General features: G+C 41.2%; 1 protein-coding gene across 2 annotated transcripts in view; it reads right to left on the bottom strand.

The window, feature by feature from the left end:
• VCL (vinculin) overlaps nt 1-21,233 on the bottom strand; it is a 126,298-nt gene that overhangs the window by 70,941 nt on the left and 34,124 nt on the right. For both annotated transcript variants that reach the window (XM_056113486.1, XM_056113485.1), the window contains exon 2: nt 9,740-9,810. In XM_056113486.1, the coding sequence (XP_055969461.1) occupies nt 9,740-9,810 (71 nt within the window). The remainder of the gene's footprint in view (nt 1-9,739; nt 9,811-21,233) is intronic.

The raw sequence follows: 21,233 nt of genomic DNA, 5'->3' as shown, positions 1-21,233 counted from the left end.
GTGTGGCCCCCCCAAAAGAAAAGCACTCTACCACTGAGCTTAACTCCACCTCAATTTAATTTTTTTTAAGACTTCTTTTTTAAATTTTAGATTTGGGGCCATACCTGGCTATGCTCAGGGTTTAGTCCTGGCTCTGTGCTCAGGGATGACTCCTGGTGGTGCTGGGGATCAAACCCAGGTTGGACCTATGCAGACCCTTACCATCTGTATTATCTCTCCTGCCCCTCAGCTTAATTCTTTTGGGAAGGTGGTTGGAACCCACACTTGGCATGAATGCTCAGGAATCTCTCCCAGTGGTACCTGGGAACCATGTGGTAATAGGAATCAAACCCAGGGTCTCATCCCTTAAGCCATCTCTGGTCTTCAACTTAGTCTTGTGTGTGTGGGGGGGGGGGCAAATTTTGCCACTTTATTACTATTAATAAATAAGTTTAAATATATCTTACAAGTGATCCTTCATAAAGATAAACTGGTCAGAACTGTAGGCAAGGTAGCACTAAGCATGCTTGACACACAGGAAAGCAAACAATAAACACTTAACTACTCTCTAGCCCATTAATTAGTCACTTACACACAAATATTACTGCTGCAGCTGCCTGATGATGGTGATGATGGTGATGGTGATGATGATGCAAAATACTAACAGGGAATTTAGTAATAGGTGAGACTCCTGGTGAGTCTTTTAAAGAACAAATGACTTTTTGGTTTCTGCCTTTTTGAGCCAAACAGTGATGCTAGGGGCTGTTCCTAAAGTAGTACCCAGGGACACTGCTTGTAGTATTCAAGGACTTTACAGTGTTGGAAACTGAACCTGGGGCTGAACACGCTCTCTCCAGCTCCAAACACTTCTTACAGTGGGAGTGAGTCTAACTACTGGAACAGCACAGCATGGCTCCTGTTTTCCTGATGTTTATGAAGAACACAGCAGTTTCCATGACAACCATCACAACCATATACCTCTTTTATGAAACAGTGTGGCTATAATGCAATCTTGGGTAAAATTACTAAAGCAGATCTATCTGCCAGTGCAGGGAGCAATCGAATAACTTGCAGCTCCACCCCAGAGAAAGTCTTCCTGTGAGAACGCAAACCTTGCTCCATATTAAAATGATTCTCACTTTCACAATAAAGCGTTGGCCCAACATTAGAAGTCCCGCACTGACAGTTACAAGTGAAATGTATAATCTTTAACTGACATTAAATTCATTCTCTAGCAATCCCTTAACTGCCAGTTGCACAAATAAACAGTGATTAGATTTTGAGGCTCACAAATTCTGAAAATGTCAAGAATTCTGATAATGTTAAATTATTCCCTTAAAAAATTCTTTCAATATTTACCAGATCACTTAAGTATAAAATAAATAGAGTGCTTCTCTATAAAATAAATCCAAAAGTCTTCTGTAATCTCTAGGCCTGACATTCTAACATTCTAAAAGTAGAGGCTGATCTAAGAATTTTTATCAGTTCTGGAGAGATGCCTCACCCTGCAGTACTCATGGGTTACTCCTGGCACAGTGCTTGGGGTTGCCCCCTGGGGAGCCAGGCAGTGCCAGGACTGAACCTGGATCTCCTACCTGCTTAGCACGTGCACCAGTCATTCGAACTATCAACCAGCCCAGTTATTTTATTATTCTTTGGTGTCACTTTGACGCAATTGAGAAATCCTTATAAAAATAAGTGACAGAGAAAGCTTCAATCTATCATGCCCTGGAACCTTCCAAATATCAACCAAACAGCCCCAAGAATGTTCAACTCTATAGCTCCAAGGATGTCATTAATTGCATCCATCTGTTTCCCTTTCTTCCCTCTTCCCCTTCAAATGGCTGCATCTACAGTCATTCTTGGCTTCATTTTGCATTCTAAAGAAAAGCAAAGCCATCATACTTGAAGCAGAATAATCTAATTGCAGAACATATGGATAGCCAGAGTTTATTGATTTTACATCTAGGTTATGTTCCAGGAAACTATGTACTTTCAAAATACAGTTCAGTTCATCTTTCAGTATATCCTAACAGTTTTTCCTGATTCTTCCCAGAGACAAGGGACTTCCCCATAGTAAGATAAAGATTAAAATCTCTGAAACGTTGGGGCCAGAGCGCTAGTACTCGCTAGGAGAGTACTTGCCTTGCATACAGCAGACCCAGGCTGAATCCCATTATCACTTACTGTCCCCTGAGCCTGTCAGGAGTGAGCCCTGAGGCTGGGTGTGGGCCCATTCCCAAAAAACAGAAAGAAGAGAAAGAAAGAAGTTCTCAGGATTGTTTCACCCATTGATAACCCTTACCTAAATAGTTTTATTTTTTTGTTTTATGAAAAGTTGCCTGACAGGGAGTGGAGCAATAGTACAAGTGGGACGTTTGCCTTGCACACAGCCAACCCCAGTTGGATTCCCAGCATCCCATATTGTCCCCTGAGCACCGCCAGGAGTAATTCCTGAGTACAGAGCCAGGAGCAACCCCTGTGCATCACCGGGTATGACCCAAAAAGCAAAAAAAAAAAAAAAAAAAAGTTGCCTGACAATGCCCTTAATAATAATTCTGTCACTCACTCCACATTACGAGGCTCTGAAATAGTCAATGCAGGAAAAGCAGGATAGTCACACTATTTATTTATTTACATCTTGCAATAAGAACCTTTAAGATTTACCTTCTTAGCAACTTTCAAAAAATAAAACAAAACAAAACTGTATTGCTACCTAAAATAATCATCATGCTGTCCATTACTTTCCCAGGATTTTCCTCCTCTGGCAACAAGGGTCAAGTGTTGCCTCCTTCCCACCCCCACATTGTACCCAGGCCAGTCTGCTTCCTGCAAATTGGTTTATCCTTTAGATTCACATATAAATCAGGTCATAGAACATTTGTCTAGCTCTGTCATTAATTTTATTAAATAATATCCTCAAAAGCCACCCACATATTCCAAGTGTAGGATTTCCTTCTTATGGCAGAATAATATTCCATTGTGGGTTCACACAGTCATGCACTATGTATATGTGTAGTAAGGTGTAAAATCTTATCACACCGAAGGTTGTGTGTTCACAGGCTCACTGGATGGTTCTTTCTCACCGCCCGCGTTCAGTGCTCTTGAGCCCTGTGTGTGGCCTGGATCAGGACGGCTATTCTTTCTCTCAAGCTTGAGTCCCTCTCACTCTGACTCTCTCCCTTCCCCGAGCTTACATTCTTAGTTTATATAGCAATCAGGTAAGGCAGTGACATAAAGGTGGGTTGAATATTGACAAATCAACAAAGAGAGGTAAGACCACTCCTCCAGGAGATTAACTCAAGGATAAAATCTCATCTAAAGAGATTACTCCAGATTACTAGGAGATCCGCTCAAGGGTGGGATCCCAACAAGGGTGTGTTCTTCCCTCAGTTAGTAATCTACTTAAATAGTTGTAATAAATCTACTTCTAATATTTCTAGCAATGTCATTCTGTATGAGCACAGTAAGAGATATAAACTTAGTTTGGTTCTTCCTGAGAACATCTCACTATATATTCCGCAGTCCTCAGGCCAGGTTAATCTTCCTAGCTCCAGCAGGGTCCTAGTCTTGTCGTTACTTACTTTTGGATCATGACAGCATTTGTCCATAATCATGCCCTCAACTTATAGTTGAATATCGTGGCGCTTTGGCCTGGACCATTTCGATGCCAGGGTAGCTCACAGCTTGCCCTGGGTCCATTCAGTCCCTCGTCGGGACCCTGCTTTTGGGGTGCTAGGAACTAAGGGCAACTGAGTCAAGAAAGCAGATGCCCAGGAGTAAATATTATTCAGAGTCAATCAACTCCCAAGTTACAAAGCATAATATTAACTGTCTTCCTGTGTCCACACAGAAAGGACATTGCTTACAATACAAGTTCAGTGTCCTTAGATGGGTGTGACCTGATAAACCTAAGCTACCTGAGGAAGGACAAAACAGTGTTATCCTACAGTAAGGTACATCATAGATTTATGCAATTATGTCTATAATATTCATGTATCAATACACTTCTCAGGGTGGGAGAGATAGTACAGTGGGTGTTTGTCTTTCATGCAGCCAACTCAGGTTTGAGAACAGGTATCCCATATACCTATTCCCATATGGTCTTCTGTGCACTGCCAGGAGTGATCCCTGAGCACAGTGCCAGGAGTAATTCCTGAGCATCACCAGGTGTGCACCCCCCCAAAAAAAATACACTTTTTGAGATTGTTATAACATATATACCTACTACTAAGCAACACAGGACTGTGTGTGTATGTGTGTGTGAGAGTGACATAGAGAGAGAGAGAGAGACAGAGATACAAAGAAGACATCTATGTACCTTACCTCCTAATTCATTAGAATGTTGCAGAATTAATCAAGAGTTAGTGGTTCTATAGAGGTACACTTAAGTATGCTAGAAATAAGACTTCAATATAGTGAAATTGTGTATCTCTTCAATGAAAATAATAAAACATACCACTGTCCTCCCATTGTTCATTGATCTGCTCGAGTGGGCCCAATAACGTCTCCATCATTGTGAGACTTCTTGTTACTGTGTTTGGCATATCGAATACGTCATGGGTAGCTTGAAAAGCTCTGCCATGAGGGTGAGATACCGGTAGCTTGCCGGGCTCTCCGAGAGGGGCAGAGGAATCGAACTCAAGCCGGCCTGGCCGGCTGCGTACAACGCAAATGTCCTACTGCTGTGCTATCGCTCCAGCCCTGCCTAAGTATACTTTACATATTTTGAGATGATTACTTCTACTTTTCTCATAAAGCATTCTCTCATATTACTTTTTTAAAAAATTCATTCTTAAGGAGAAGAAAATAAAGGATTACATCTCTGTAAAACTATGATATATAATATTCACATAAAATTATGTAACATGTGTATAACATAATGATTAAGAAACAGTCACCTTGTAACTCAAAACACATCAGAAACAATCCTACTGGCACTTTAAAAGCCTTGGCATACTTCTTCCAGAAAATATGGATGTTCCTTTCTGCCAGAGGTACTGGTTTCTGTGCTCATTATCTCCTCACTCATCACTATCTTTTTACCAGATAGTGAGACATCACTAATACATGGTTTATTTCTCTATGCTTTTGAACTTCGAGTGAGCAGGACCTATCACTGACTTCCTTTAATTATTTTTGAGATTCATTCATTTCTTTCAATTGAGATGATATTCACATAATAAAACAAACTGTGTTGATGTGAAATTTTGTCATCACATTTTACTACTGATTATATTACAATTTATAACCACGTATGATTTCTTTCTATGTTTGTTACTATGGACAGAACTCGGGTCGGCCATGTTGGCTGCATGCAAGGCAAACGCCCTGCCCGCTGTGCTATCAGTGGGTGGAGCGATAGCACAGCGGGTAGGGCGTTCGCCTTACACGCGGCCAACATGGCCGACCCGAGTTCGATTCCTCCGCCCCTCTCGGAGAGCCCGGCAAGCGACCGAGAGTATTCGATATGCCAGACACAGTAACAACAAAGTCTCCAATGGAGACATTACTGGGCCCGCTCGAGCAAATCGATGATCAACAGGAGGGCCTTTACCTTTACCTTTTACCTTTACTATGGACAGACCAGTGCAGTCATCAGGAATGATGATATCTATGTTTTTCATATGGGTCTTAGAATGTATGGCATTAAATTTCTCTAGGAGAAGTTCCAGAAACACATAGGACAAGAACAGCTTATCTCCCCTTTACTGATGCCGAAATACTCCCCAAGTGATGGCATCAACTTACATTCCCAAGAGCAATGAATTCCAATTTCTTTATAACCTCCCTGACTGATTATAAGACTTCTTGATTTATAGATTTATAATAGAATTACTTGCATTAATTTGACCATATCCACACGATAACCAAGCTCATTGAGGTTTCTCGGGAGTTCAAGATGCCGCTCTGCTTAACGTTCATTGATTTAAAGAAGGCCTTTGATTCTGTTGAGACAGAAGCGGTCATTGAAGCCCTAGCCAATCAGGGCATTCAAGCCCAATACATCAGGATCCTCCGCGAGCTCTATTGCGGATTCACTACCAGGATCTCACCATTCTACAAAGAAGTGATCGTTGATGTTAAGAGAGGGGTGCGGCAGGGTGATACCATTTCACCGAAACTCTTCAGTGCCACCCTCGAGAACATCATGCGACGACTGGAATGGGAAGGAATGGGAGTGAAGATAGATGGTCGGCAATTACACCACCTCCGCTTTGCTGATGACATTGTTTTAATAACACCAAACATCAGCCAAGCGGCACAAATGCTGGCCGACTTTGACCGTGAGTGTGGAAAGGTAGGACTACAACTGAATCTTACGAAGACAATGTTTATGAGAAACAGCCTTGTTCCTGACGCCCCATTCGCTCTCAATGGAACGACCATCTCCGAATGCAACAGCTATGTGTACCTAGGTCGAGAGGTCAACATGACAAATGACCTGGCACCCGAGCTGCGCAGGAGGAAGAGAGCGGCTTGGAATGCCTTCAAGAACGTCGAAGAAATAGCTAAGAGGACGAAGAACCTCCGGCTCCGGGCACATCTCTTTGATTCCACTGTTCTTCCTGCATTAACATATGCCTCAGAGACCTGGGCCCTACGCAAACAAGATGAGAACGCCATTCAGGTCTCCCAAAGAAGAATAGAAAGAGCTATGCTTGGAATATCACGTTTCACTCAAATGAGAGAACGAATCCGGAGTTCTGACATCCGTCGACGATCAAGGATCAGGGACGCTGTCTCATTTGCCAAGGTGTCGAAAATCAGATGGGCTGGTCACGTAATGAGATTTAAAGACGACCGTTGGACTAGAGCTGTTACTGATTGGATTCCACGGGATGTCAAAAGACCGCGTGGCCGCCCACCTACCAGATGGTCAGACTTCTTCGTCAAGATCATGAACGATCGGTTTGAGGCCCTTCATGTTCCCGGAGCGAACAGATGCCATTGGGCTACACTAGCACGCGACAGGGACAAATGGAGACGTTACTGGCGCCCGCTCGAGCAAATCGACGACTAACGGGAAGTTAAGTGATAAGTGATTTAATTTGATTACTAATTTAAAAGTATATCTTTGGAGCCTGAGCAATAGTACCGCTGGTAGGTTATTTGCCTTACATGAGGCTGACCCAGGTTTGATCCTGGTCACCACATAAGATCCCCTGAGCCCACCAAGAGTGATCCCTGTGCACCATCAGGGGTGGCCCAAAAAACAATCTCCCCTCAAAAAAAGTGCATCTCTTCATAGACTTATTTCATATTTACATATTTGAAGCTTCTCTCTTTTGAAGTTCCTAATCAAATTCTTACTTTTTTATTTTTATTTTTTTTTTTGCTTTTTGGGTCACACCCAGTGATACACAGGGGTTACTCCTGGCTCATGCACTCAGGAAGTACTCCTGCCGGTGCTTGGGGGACCAGATGGGATGCTGGGAATTGAACCCAGGTCGGTAGTTTACAAGGCAAACACCCTACTGGCTGTGCTATTGCTCCAGCCCCCAAGCACAGTGGTAGGGCGTTCGCCTTACAAGCGGCCAACATGGCCGACCCGAGTTCGATTCCTCTGCCCCTCTCGGAGAGCCCGGCAAGCTACAGAGAGTATTCGATATGCCAGACACAGTAACAACAAAGTCTTCAATGGAGACGTTACTGGGCCCGCTCGAGCAAATCGACGATCAACGGGAGGGCCTTTACCTTTTTACCTTAATAAACTGAATAGACGTCATACTGACTTGAAAAAGTATTGCTTTTTTTTCTTTTTCAGTTATCTTATGTGCCCATCAGTCTTTACTTTTATTTCGGACGAGATGGTCACATAGAACAAAGTCATTGATCGAAGATAACACAATCAAGAATCTGAGAAGCTTTAACTAATCAAAATATAGCATTTCTGGAGGCCCCAGAATGCATTGTCTCTTCAGTAATCCTAGGATATACCACCTGAGTACAAACTCAGCAGCAGCTCTCAAGAATTGCCCACTGTGACTTAAAAAAAAAAGGAAAGGAAAGAAAAAATATGTAGTGTATCTTCTTAATTTTAGATAGAATAAGACAAAGCATCTAGAAATTATTTTAGTACTGTAAGGTAAAATGCAAATATAACTTAAACTCAGTAGTTTAAAATATTGAAACGTTATAGTAATTTTTAAAAAACTTTTCCCTACTACTGTTCCCATACTTCCAAGCAAAGATTTAGTACATAATTCCAATTGACACACGTTAAGGTCAGAATGTTTCCAAAATTTTTCTATTCTGAGAAATAAAATGTAGAAGTCATGGCTTGATTTAATAATCGTTTATGCCTTTCAGCATCATATTGCAAACCACAATGCCAGAGGTGGGGGGGGAGTAAAGGTGCCTGCCAAAGAGGCAGGCAAGGGGTGGGGGGGTGACGTGAGGGAACCTGGGGACACTGGTGCTGGGAAATGTACACTGGTGGAGGGATGGGTGTTGGAATAATGTGTGACTGAAATCCAATCATGAACGGCTTTGTAATGCTCTAAAAAAATGAGAACAACATAAAAATAAATAGCACTGTAGCACTGTCCTCCCGTTGTTCAACGATTTGCTTGAGCGGGCACCAGTAACGTCTCCATTGCGAGACTTGTTGTTACTGTTTTTGGCATATTGAATACGCCACCGGGAGCTTGCCAGGCTCTGTCGTGCGGCCGGGATTACTCTCGGTAGCTTGCCGGGCTCTCTGAGAGGGATGGAAGAAGCGAAACCAGGTCAGCCTCGTGCAAGGCAAACACCCTACCCACTCGTTTATGCTAAAAAGACCCAGTGGCAAATACAATCTATAGTAGAAAATCTGAGAGAGCAATGCTTTGAAACAAGGAGGATGGCAGTGGAGAGCAGTGGCCAAGTATACACTCTGCATGTATGAGGTTCTGGGTTTCATCCCCAGCAGCAGGAGAAAAATCACAGTTGAAATCTGAGTTCAAACTTTATCTTTTCATTTTTGTTTGTTTTGAGTCCACAGATGGCAGTGCTCAGGGTTTATTCCTGGCTCTGTACTCAGTGATCACTCCTTGTGGGGTTCAAGGGACCATACATAGTTCCAGGAATAGGAGCTGGGTCAGTCATATGCAAGGCTAGTCTCTTAACCCTACACTATCTCTGCAGTCCTATACTTTAGATAAAAATTACCTCTGGAGTGAGTCACTTTTTTTTTTTTTAATGCATTTTATTTTTATATCTATTTTCTCCATTATAACGGACAAGGGTAATAATACATTTATTAGTATATGTATGTATATATATACATATATATGTAGACTGAAGAGAAGGTGTCTTTTTTTTTTAATTTATTTATTGAATCACTGTGGGAAAGGTTACAAAGCTTTCAGGTTTATGTCTCAGTCATGCAAATATCAAACACATTTCCCTTTACCAATACTTATTTTTTACCATGAAGAACCCCAATGAAACCCCACCCTCCACCCCTCCCCGTCCCTGTGAGGCAGATGAATTCTAGTTAACACTCTATCTGCTTTGATTAGATTCATTGTTTCAATAAAAGATTCACCACTATTATTTAGAGTTTGCCCCCCCCCCCCAAATCAGACATGCTGAAAAAGCATTGTGAAGTGATTTGCTTTCTACAGCTGGGTTCAAGAATTAAATGTTGGTTTTGGATTTCTGCTATTTTACCTATTGACCCTGGAGTGAGTCACTTTTCTAACAAAAAGAATGAGTCTGCTTAACAGTCCTGCAAAACTAAACAAAAACAAAACACCCCCTTGTAATTACTCACTTAATAAATGCTGGTGGCATATCTCTCTTCAAGATCTGATCCTCTGTCGTCTGAACAGTCTCTTTTCCAACCTGAGGAGAAGAAAGATCCACAATTTAAATATACATTGTCAGACTTTTAAAAACTAAACATGCACTTTAGAAATACTTCAGAATAATTCAATCAAGGAAAAGATGGAATGCAATCAGAAAAATTAAAAAAGAAATCTACCACTGAGAATATATATGCATGTCTGTTTAACTGGAAAACTGCTGTAACCCTAACATAGCATATGAAGTACAGGAATCCAATTAGGTAGACTAGCAACTAAACAGAAAAACAGCAGACATTACTGTAACATAATTGTTTGAATAAATCATGATTCTGGAACTAAAAAGCAAATGTAAAAATACACTTCACTAATAAATGCATTCAGACTGAAACATGATTTCTCCCCACCCCCCACTCCTTAATTATAGAGGAACTTTTAAGAAATAATATAGGGCTGGGGATGTGGCTCAGGGGTAGAGAACATGTGTGTTTGGCCCGATTTTAATTGCCTGGTAACACACACACACACACACACACACACACACACACACACACACACACAGATACACTGTAATTTTGAATGCCAATATAGAATAGTTTTGCACGATAAAGTAGAAATGTAATTTGGTAATTCTCCCTGGAAAATAGTTGGCTAGTTTGTGTCTGGAAATATCCTATCTAGGAATTGCACTTGTGAGAATTCATCTTATAGTCAATAATACCAAATGTGGTAATAATATTCACAAGTACATTCACTATCACATTGGTTATAAAAGCTAAAATTTTAAAATGACATCCAACAATAAAGAGTTATTTAATAAATTATGACATATTTTTAGATTGAGCACTATTGAGCAATCAAAACCATAGTTAAGATACAGCACTACAGAAGATGTTTATAATATTATATTTCATTTAGAAAGAATAAAAATCATCTTTAGATTGAGTACTATGGGGCCAGTAAAACAATAGTTAAGAGAGACTCAGTGCTACAGGAAAATGTTTATAATATTGTATTACATTTAAAAGGATAAATAAAAATATAATACACTGACTACCCAAAAATCATTACATATAAAGCAAAACTCTTAACAAATATTAAACAAAATGTTAATATTTTATATATACATTGTATTAATGCTGGAAAATTTTGCAGAAATTTGTATCTTGTAGCTTCTATTTTCGGAAATGAAAAATTATAATTTTTAATCACAATTGGCAAGGGCAGATTGGTTGGGCCACACTCAGCTGTGCTCAGGGTTTATTCCTGGTTCTGTGCTCAAGGATCACTCCTGGAGATTCTCGGGAGATAAATCAGTGCTGAGGATCAAACTGGGGTGGTCCATACACAAGGCAAGTTCATTATACACTATACTATCTCTCTAAGCCACAGTTCTTATCATTTAAAGGAAATATTAAGATGTTATTCTGGGTTAATTAGTGCAATCATTTCCCACCTACTAATTTCCTTAGCAATTATCTCTCATTTTCTGTAACATCTAAATATTAATGGTTGAATTCTGTCACACTAATAGGATTATAGGTATGTACACCCAGATGTTTTTTAATCACAAATGGCACACATATTTATTTTCTTAAAAATTATTCCTCAAAGGAAAATTGTTCCGATAATTGGAGCTGGAGAGATCACTGAGAGGTTAAAGACCTTGCCTTGACGCAGCTCACCCTGATTCGATCCTGATACCACAAATGGTTCCCAAACACCACCAGGGGCGATCCCTAAGCACAGAGCCTGGAGTATGCCCTGAGACTGGGTGTGTCCAAAACAAAATAAAACCCAAAAATTGTTTCTGTAAAGGTCATGGACTTCAATGTCTTTTTAAATATATCACATATAAAGCACTTTGAAAGATGCAATTTTTAAAATGTTTATTTTTGAATGTCTAAATGTTAAATATTTTTTTAAATTTTATTTAAACACCATGATTTACAAAGTTATCAATAGGTGAGTTTTTGACATACAATGTTCTAGCTCCAAGCATACCACCAGTGTCAGCTTCCCTTCACCAGCGTTCCCAGGTTCCCTTCTACCCGAGTCTGCCAGCTTGACAGGCACATTTTAAAATTTGGTTGTTGTAGTTTAGATCTCATACTCTCAGTGTTGTTGACTCTGTGATTTGAATATATAGCTGGTAGCTGTATCCTTGCCTATCGTTCCTTGCATCTGCAGAGGATTTCACTGTGTGTATTCCACATCTTCATAATCCATTCATCTGCTGTTGGATGCTTAGGCTGATTCTTACTGTACTAAATGCTGAAAAGAATAATAGTGTGTATATGTCCTTCTGAATGGATGTTTTTGTTTCCTTGGGATAGAGAGCCGGAAGTGGAACTGCTGGGTCATATGGTAGTTGAATTCTTAGTTTGCTGAGAAATCTCCATACTGTTTTCCATAGACAACATTCCCACCAGCAGTGAATGAGACTTCCTTCCTCATCATGTTCTCATCAACACAGACTATCCCCAATATTTTAGATAGGTCTCATTCTTATTGGTGTGAGATAAGAAGATGCAATTTTTAACCTAGTAGGCAGTAGAAATTCACCAATTTTATAAAAATATAGCTATACTGAGGTATTAGTCATAAATATGAAGTACACTGTAATGCAGAATTGAAAGTGTCTCAATCCTACTATTAAGCAATTTTACTTTTGAAGTTTAAACAAAAAAAATTCTAAATGCACAGTAAATCAATTAAAGAAAGCAACACAATAAACTATTCTCAAGGAATACAAGTCATGCATAAGTTAATGAAAACATCTGAAAAAAAGGCAAACACACACACACACACACACACACACACACACACTGTGTAACAGTCACAGCTTTCATAGACAATAGACTATCTGTACCATAATAAAAGCCTTTCAAATGAGCAGCTGGTTTTCTAGAGTTTCTCAGATCAAAACATGACAGAAAATTTCCAGATGCATTGTTCACTATATTTTCCAACTAAAATCGCCCATTCAAAAGTTTTTGGCCAGATTACAGGAAGTAAGAGATGAAATTCAGCAACAAAGTCACTAATTCATATGAAGGATACAGAGTCTAGAAGGACATTCACACACAGACACATAGAGATTCCTTTTATTTTAAACATATCCGTAATGTACATACACATAATAGAGAAAAAGAGACTGAGAGAAACAGAATGTGAGGGGCAAGTTCCTCTTATATCTCTTCTAGAAAGCAGTTCTACATCACTAAATATTTGTTGAGGACAACCCTATGTATCAGGTACATCCTAGGTACTGAGGAGAGAGCAGAAAATGAACATGAATTTCCTGTTCTCGTGGAACTTTATTCTAGTAGAGTAGACAAAGAATGCAAGGAACTGAATTAATAAACAAGAGCATGCCAGATAATGATACAGGTGATGCTATAAAGAATGGATGGAATAGAAAAAGTCAACTTTCAACGGGGCCCAGGAAAGTAGCACTCGCCTTGCACAGGTGAGGCTCTGAGTTCGATTCCCGGCACCTCCTCCTAATACCACACACGTTATCAAGTGAGAACCCCAGCACCACAAGTGCTGCAACAAAGACAACAACCAAGTAGACAGTGACAGCTTCTATGCGGAACTCACATGGTTACTGAAGTTCTTTGGGCCCCATTCCCCTGAGATGAGAAGGAACAATGCAGACTGAGAAGCACGAACAACGCCCTGAGACAGGGATGTCTAGATGGAGGCTGAGGGTTGGTGAGGGGAGCTGTGATGATGCGGCAGGAATGAAGGAGGAGACTACAGCGGGTCTTTGGGTTCAGGTTCAGGTTTGGAATCCTTCCTAAGTACAACAGGAAGTATGCAGGTGAGGCAAGAGAAAGAAACGATCTGATTGTTACGCAGAGACCCATGTTTAGAGGCTAAGGGGAAGCACCATGAGCAGTTAGGGGCTACCGCCACCATGGGGGGGCAGCAGTGACTGGAAACAGGAAAGGAGAAATGGAAAAGGGACCATTATTTTGGCTTCTCTTGGACGGGTTAGGTAGCGAATAAGAAAGATACTTGGGGAAGAAAATTAGGAATTAAACACAATAACCTGAATTTAATATTGAAATATTATTTTAAAAATTCAGTGAATTGTCTTCAAAGGGTGCAATGATAGAAGGCTGAAAGATGGCAAAGAAAAGATCAAAAGATAAATGAATCATGAGTGGACCAGATAAAATAATTTAAACATTTGCATGGGGCTGGAGCAAGAGCACAGCAGGTAGGGCGTTTGCCTTGCACGCAGCCGACCTGGGTTCAATTCCCAGCATCCCATATGGTCCCCTGAGCACCGCCAGGGGTAATTCCTGAGCACAGAGCCAGGAGTAACCCCTGTGCATTGCCGGGTGTGATGCAAAAAGCAAAAAAAAAAAAATTAAACATTTGCAAACAAATATTCTGACTCAACACTCACATCTCAATCTAAAATGTGTCCGCTCGACTTTTTCCCCTCTGGAAAAGCTTGTCCTTCCCTACTCCCTCCCTTCCTCCTCCCTCCCTTCCTCCCTCCCATCCTCCTTCCTCTCTCCATTCCCCCTCCCTCCCTTTCCCCTCCCTCCTCCTCCTCTTTTTCTCTCTTGCTTTCTGTCTCTTCATTCTCTCTCACCCATTTCTTAAAATAAAACTATTTTACTTTACAAAAATATTCTGACCCAAGTAGAAGGGTAACTGTTAAAGAAGGTAATTTATTTCATTATTTTATATCTCTTTTGTAAGGAGAGAGGTATATGAGGAAAGAGAAGAGATAATAAAAAAATAATCAAAGGCAACACTTAAAAGCTATTTTAAAGCATTTAAGTGAGGGGCATTAAATCTGGTTTCATTTTTCTAAACTGCTTTTGTACTTGCAGTGATGATGTCCACAACTGGTCTGATCTTCAATCCAGTCACCCTGGATTAGGTAAACTAATGGTCCTATTTTTAAGACACAACACGTAAAACACAGCTACGCAGAATGAATGCCATTTTTACTTCGAGAATTGCTCTTTGGCCAGTGCTGTTCCAAAGAACAACGTGCGTAACAGAAATACTCTGTTCTCTTTCACCTCTGCTTCTCAATACAGCAGGCCAGTAACCCAACGTGGCTACTGAGGGGCTCAAAATATGGCTACATTATCTGTTCTCCAACTTAGAAACCGAATCGTTACTTTCATTCCTTCAAGTTTAAGTCCATTTTTAAGAGCAGTTTTTAATTTTACTAAATGAAATTGAGGGGAAGCTAAAGAGACTTCCCACAATCTCCACCGCTACCCAGGCATAGCCGCCAGAACTACCAACACCCTTTCATCAGCACCATCCCCCCCAGGAGTGGTACATTTTTTTACCACTTCACAGACACATTCCAACCACTCAAAGACCAGAGTTCATACAACACTTCACTCTTGATGCTGAATAACTTATGAGTCTGGACCCCAAAATGACATGTACCCATCATTTTAGTATCTACAGAGTACTGCTTAGAAGGGACCACTATGACAATGAGAGTTGGAAATGATCACTCTGGACAAGACCTGAGTGCTGAAAGGAGGGAAAGGAATATGCATGGTAACCTCTTAGTACCTATAGCATAAACCATAATGTCCAAAAGGAGAGGGGGGAGGGGGGAGAGAGGAGGGAGGGACAGAGAGAGAGAGAGAGAGAGAGAGAGGAAAAGTATCTGTCATAGAGGCAGGCTGGGGAGGAGAGAGTGTCGCAGGAGGGAAACTGGGGACACTGGTAGTGGGAAATGTACACTGATGAAGGGAGGAGTGTTGGAACTTTGTATGGTTGAAACTCAATAATGAACAACTTTGTAACTGTGTGTATCACGGTGACTGAATTTAAAAAATACATAAAATTCTGTGTGTTGCCTAGTCATCCCTCTCCACGCCCAAACCTTAGCAACTGCTGATCTTTTCACTGACTCCATAACCGTACCTTTTCCCTGAATGTCATATAATTAGATTCAGCAATATTATATTCCCGGGGCCAGAGAATAGTAGAGCAGATAAGGGACTTGCCATGCATTCAGCCAACCAGGGTTTGATCCCTGCTATCACATGATTCCCCCAAGCACTGCCTGAAGAGCTAGGAGTAAACCCTGGGCATAGTGGGATGTGACTTCTATAACAGATAGATAGATAGATAGATAGATAGATAGATAGATAGATAGATGGATGATAGATACAGACAGATAGATAGACAGATAATAGCCTTTCAACATTGGCTTCCTGGGGATGTATAGATAGTACCCAAGGCGCTTTGACTTGCACACAGCTGACCTGGGTTCATTCCTGGTGTCATATATGGTTCCCTGAGAATCACCAGAAGCGAGCCCTGGGCACAGAGCTAGGAGTAAGTCCTGAACACTGCTGGGCACAGCCCCAAAACAACTGAAAAAAGATTGGCTTCTTTCAATTAAATTTAATTCTAATTGTCACCTATGGCCAGCGGCTACCATATCAGCTAGCCTGGGTAAATGGGACTTCAAGAGCACCTAAGGTCTTTCTGTCTCCAGATTCATTTACTTAATTCACTCTTCACTTAGCTACGAGACTAACTTTTACTGCTGTCTACACTACTTGGTATTTTCACAGGAAAAAAGACTAGCCCTAGAGAGAAAAGCAGCCAGGTGGAGCAGAGGTGCAGAGAAAAGGTTTGGCCCGTTTCAGCACGTGGTTGACTAGACAAGAAAAACAGGCTCCGGTGGCTTCAACCAAGGAAACGGCTTGAAAGAAAGTTGAATCAGCCTGAGAGGGTGTGGGAGGCCAAGTGAAAGGAAGGAGGATCCTATCACTTCACCTGCCCTGCAGAGGTTATGATCGAGAGCTTGCCAATTCAAGGCTTTTCTCGCTGAAGAGTGAATGAAGATCATTGAAGTAAGTCCATTTCTGGGCCAGGAACACAGCTAAGCAGTAGAGAGAGTCCTTGCCTTGCACATGGAGGATTTAGTTTCACTCCTTCATTTTCTGGGGAAAAAATTTCCAGAAAAATCATCTACACAGAAATAGCTTTGTTTTGTGTTTTTAATGCAGAGAAGGTCAAAGAAATACCTCCAAGACTAGAGCACATGCTGAGCGTGTAGAAGGGGTTCAATTCCTGGCACCTCAGGTCCCTTGAACTGCCAGAAGTTACACTCAATCACCCAATCAGGAGTAACTCCAGAGCACCATTACAAATAGTGCCCCATTACAAAATGTTGCCCGACTACAAAACAAATACAGAGAAAGACTGACAAATCTATCAGCCTAACAGTCTGAGTTCTGAGCAGGTTTTTCCAGGTCAATATTGATACACATCCCTTTCAAATTCAGTCTTCACTTTATGTGGTCATTTAAAAAGTGTGATTAAGGAAAACATGTACAACAAATACAACCTTTCATGGTGATTCAATGAAAATAGATAAAAATTTTAAAGATAGGGGCTGGAGCAACAGAACAGCAGATAGGGCGATTCCTGGGTTCGATTCCCAGCATCCCATATGGTCCCCTGAGCACTGCCAGGAGTAATTCCTGAGTGCAGAGCCAGGAGTAACCCCTGTGCATTGCTGGGTGTAACCCAAAAAGAAAAAAAAAATTTTAAAGCTAAACACACATGCACACAAATACAACTTTGCTGTAGGTTAATTGATGTAAACAAGTTCTGGTTAGATATTTCTTTCTTTTTGTTTTGCTTTTGGGGCACTGGTGATGCTCAGGGTGCTATTCCCAACTCTGTGCTCAGGAGGTGCTCTTGGCAGCACTCAGAGGACCATAAGGTGCTGGGACTCAAACCCTCTATTTCTCCAGCTCATCTATTTTCTAGTTACAGAAACTTCCAAAATGCCGAAGCCCCTTCTACTATTAAGCAATCACCTGTAATCATTCGGTCACACTTTGTTTCTGACCCACTCACTACACTACACACTCCCACTCAGCTAGAGCCTATGACAGCAGTCAAGGTCCAAGGCACACGAGGCCATCTCTCCATCCGACACATGTCACATTCAGATTGGCACAGGAACAGCACAGGAGAAAAGTACGTCTCCAAGCCATGTGTGGGCAAGCCTGAGCACTGGGAGAAATTCACACGGACGTGGGCAGTGGCAAACTCTACAGAGACCGTGAAAATCCAGGCCCGTGGGAATCCACTTTTTTCTCATCGATTTTAAAACCAAATGACCTTGAATAACAAGACATTATTCAAGACCTACTATAACCCAACGTGCATACTATGGCCTCCCAATTGAATTCCATTGCTGAAACTCAGATTTGTTGGTTCTACGGACTGCTAAAATGATTGCTCTTTTATTTCCTTCTTCAGAGAACTGTCTCTAAGTCTTAAGGCCCAACCCGACCCAATTCAGTAAATAAACAGTAAGTGCCAACTATGTGTCCATTAGATGGTAAAAGAGTAAGAAATATAGCATCCTTAGGCATATAAATTGAAATAATGGTAGTAGAAGAATAAGAGTCCTGAGGAAAAATTTTAGGGAACTTGGCAGGAAAGCTGGCTTCTACTGAAGAGTTCTTTACTTTGCTGGTAGTTAATCTGAATATCTTTTGTTCATATGTGACTTTAGTTCAAAACGCTTTGTGAGAGGCCTTTTTATCCTCTGCAGTTGTTATTCCTCCTGCTGTTGTTACTCCTTTTATCACACTCTACTTGATTTGGTTCAGTAATGTAGAGAGATCTGGGTTTTTTCCAGGGAAAAAAAGCTTGATTGGTTCAAGTCCGACCCCCACCCCCTGCTCCCCGAACACACACACCTAAACTAAATATATGTTCATACAGATGTCTCCCTTAGCCAGATGCAGCAGAAGACAGGATGCAGCAAAGAGGACCTGTTACCAATTTGTACAGTGTTAGATGGTAGCAACAGAGCTTTATATTAACAGGATAGCAGGAAATTGTAATCAACAGAAGTTCTTAATGTATTCAGACAAGAAAAAAAAGATAAAAAATTAAGTCTAACTACTTACAGTGGGACAAGCTACAAAGTCAATTGACAGTATACAATCATTGTCATCAGAGAAGGCAAAATGCAGCCATCTACCTATAATTTGGTTCAAATTATTGTTTCCTATGGCCTAAGTATTAGTTTAATCAATCCATTATGCTGAAGTCATTCTGATAAGGAACTGTATCCAGTGCCTGACTCAGACAAGGATAATAATTTTCTCTTTTTTTTTGGGGGGGGGGTGGTTTCTGGGTTTGAACCACACCTGGCAGTGCTCAGGGTCCTTGTACTGTTCAGGGCATAATATGAGGTGTTGGGGATCGAACCCAGGTTGGTTGCATGCAAGGCAATGCCCTACCCTCTCTACTACGGCTTCAGCCCCATAATAATAAAATCTTTATGACCCATCACCAGCAACAATTTTTATTTTTTTCCAACAGTGGAACGAGATATGCGATCCTTTGACCCACTCACTAGTACCTTTTGTATAATTCACAGACAATATGCCAGATCAAGCATTTAAAAAGCTCTATGCTGAAGAGAAGGGAACACCAAGTAAAGGATGTTGAGAGGACCCATTCAGGTTGAAAAATGCATGCGGAAAGTAGACTACAGACCGAACACAATGGGACTCAATACCTCTATTGCAAATCACAACACCCCAAAGGAGAGAAAAAAAGGGAATGCCCTGCCACTGAGGCTAGGTGAGGTGGTGGAGGAGAGGGTGGGAGTAGTGGGAGGAATGCCGGGAACATTGGTGGGGGAGAATGGGCACTGGTGGAGGCATGGGTAAACGATCATTGTATGACTGTAATGCAAACAAGAAAGTTCGCAAGTTTGTAACTGCACCTCACAGTGATTCACTAATAAAAAATTAAAAATATATCTTTTTAAAAATAAATTAATTAAAAAGCTCTATGTGAGAGCCACAGCAGTGAATCCCGGAAGAAAGCAGCTGGCCAGAGATCTCTCCAGACCCATGGCAAGCCCATTCACCGGGGCTCCTCAGATGGAGAAGGTGTCCCCTCTCCGCCCACTCCAGATGAACCCCCAGGGCCACAGACTTTCAGAAGAAAAACCCAGGTAAGCTCTAGGAGACGCCAGGCCACCTGGCAGCAGAGACAGTCCGTCACTTCCCATCTCCCTGCCTGTTCTGCGTCCTGGCTGTCACGCTCCAACTGCCTTTGGGCCGAATTTAAGCCCGCCACTGGCCTTGACCCTGACACTCACAAACGAATCTCGAAATGGATTACCTCCCTACAGTAATGTCTCTGGACCCCAATCATTTACACATTTAGAATTTCAGGAGCACGTGATATTCATAGTAAACAATAGAAAATAAATTATCTAGAATCTGTCTGTGGCAGGCAGGCCTGAACAGTGGTGGGAAAATTCAAAATAATAGTATGGGGAGGTGTAACGGTGGTGAGATGATGCAATGGTGGTGGGATTGGTGTTGATATACTGAAGGTAATCAATTAATGTGAACAACCTTCTGAAAATAAATGTTTTAATGAAAAATAAAATAAAATAAAAAGCTTTATGTCCAGAAGTCCTCAGATTCTTGAGCCTACCCTGATTTCCAACTCACATATTTAATCGAGTACTTGTGAGTACTTCCCTATGTGGAAGGCGCAGGGTACAACACACTGTGATGAGAGCAGAGTGAGTGAGTATACACATATTGCAAAGCCATGCAAGCCATATGGCTTTGATTCATTCATATGGCTTTGCAAAATAATTCATAAATTTGAGCTGCCTTCTTCTCAGAATTTTGACTATTCTAGGTCTTTTGTGTTTTCATGTGACTTTTAGTAATATTTCTTCTATTTCCTTGAAGAATGCCATTGGGATTTTGATAGGGATTACACGGAATCTATATAATGCTCTGGGTAGGACGAACACGTTAACAATAGTCCACAAGGAGCCAGAGCAACAGCACAGCAAGTACGGCATTTGCCTTGCACATGGTCAACCTGGGTTCAAACCCTGGCACCCAATATGGTCCCCCGAGTACTGCCAGGAGTGATTTCTGAGCACCTCCAGGTGTGGCTCCAAAACAAAGAAAACAGTTCCAAGAGCATGGACTATTCCTCCATTTCATTGTACATTTTTATTTTTAACATAGGGCTAGGAATAAGGTCAGTGAGAGGGTACCTGTTTGCATATATGAGATCCTAGGTTCGATCCCTAGCACCACACAGACAAAAAGTTATTCTTTTGAACAATGACAGAATTTTATATCTTTTATCTCCTTTGTTAATTTCATTCCTAGGTACTTAATTCTTTTTACCCTGAGTTTTGTTGTTCTTTGCTTTATTTTGTGGCCACACTAGGAGATGCTCAGGGCTTTCTCCTGGCTCTGTGAAATGGGACCATAGGGGAAACTGAGATCAAATCCAAGTCAGCTGACTGTAAGGCAAATGCTCTGCCCACTGTACTATCGCTCCAGCCCCTCTGGAACTTAATTCTTTTTGATGTAATTATAAATGGGATTTTTTTAAACAGGGCCCGGGCATTGCAAATTAGTAGCCTTT

Source organism: Sorex fumeus, unplaced genomic scaffold, assembly GCF_029834395.1.
Source record: "Sorex fumeus unplaced genomic scaffold, SorFum_2.1 ptg000020l, whole genome shotgun sequence".
In the NCBI taxonomy this organism is placed as follows: Eukaryota; Metazoa; Chordata; class Mammalia; order Eulipotyphla; family Soricidae; genus Sorex; species Sorex fumeus.
The sequence above is the reverse complement of the archived record's forward strand: the minus strand, read 5'-3'. Positions and strand labels throughout refer to the sequence as shown.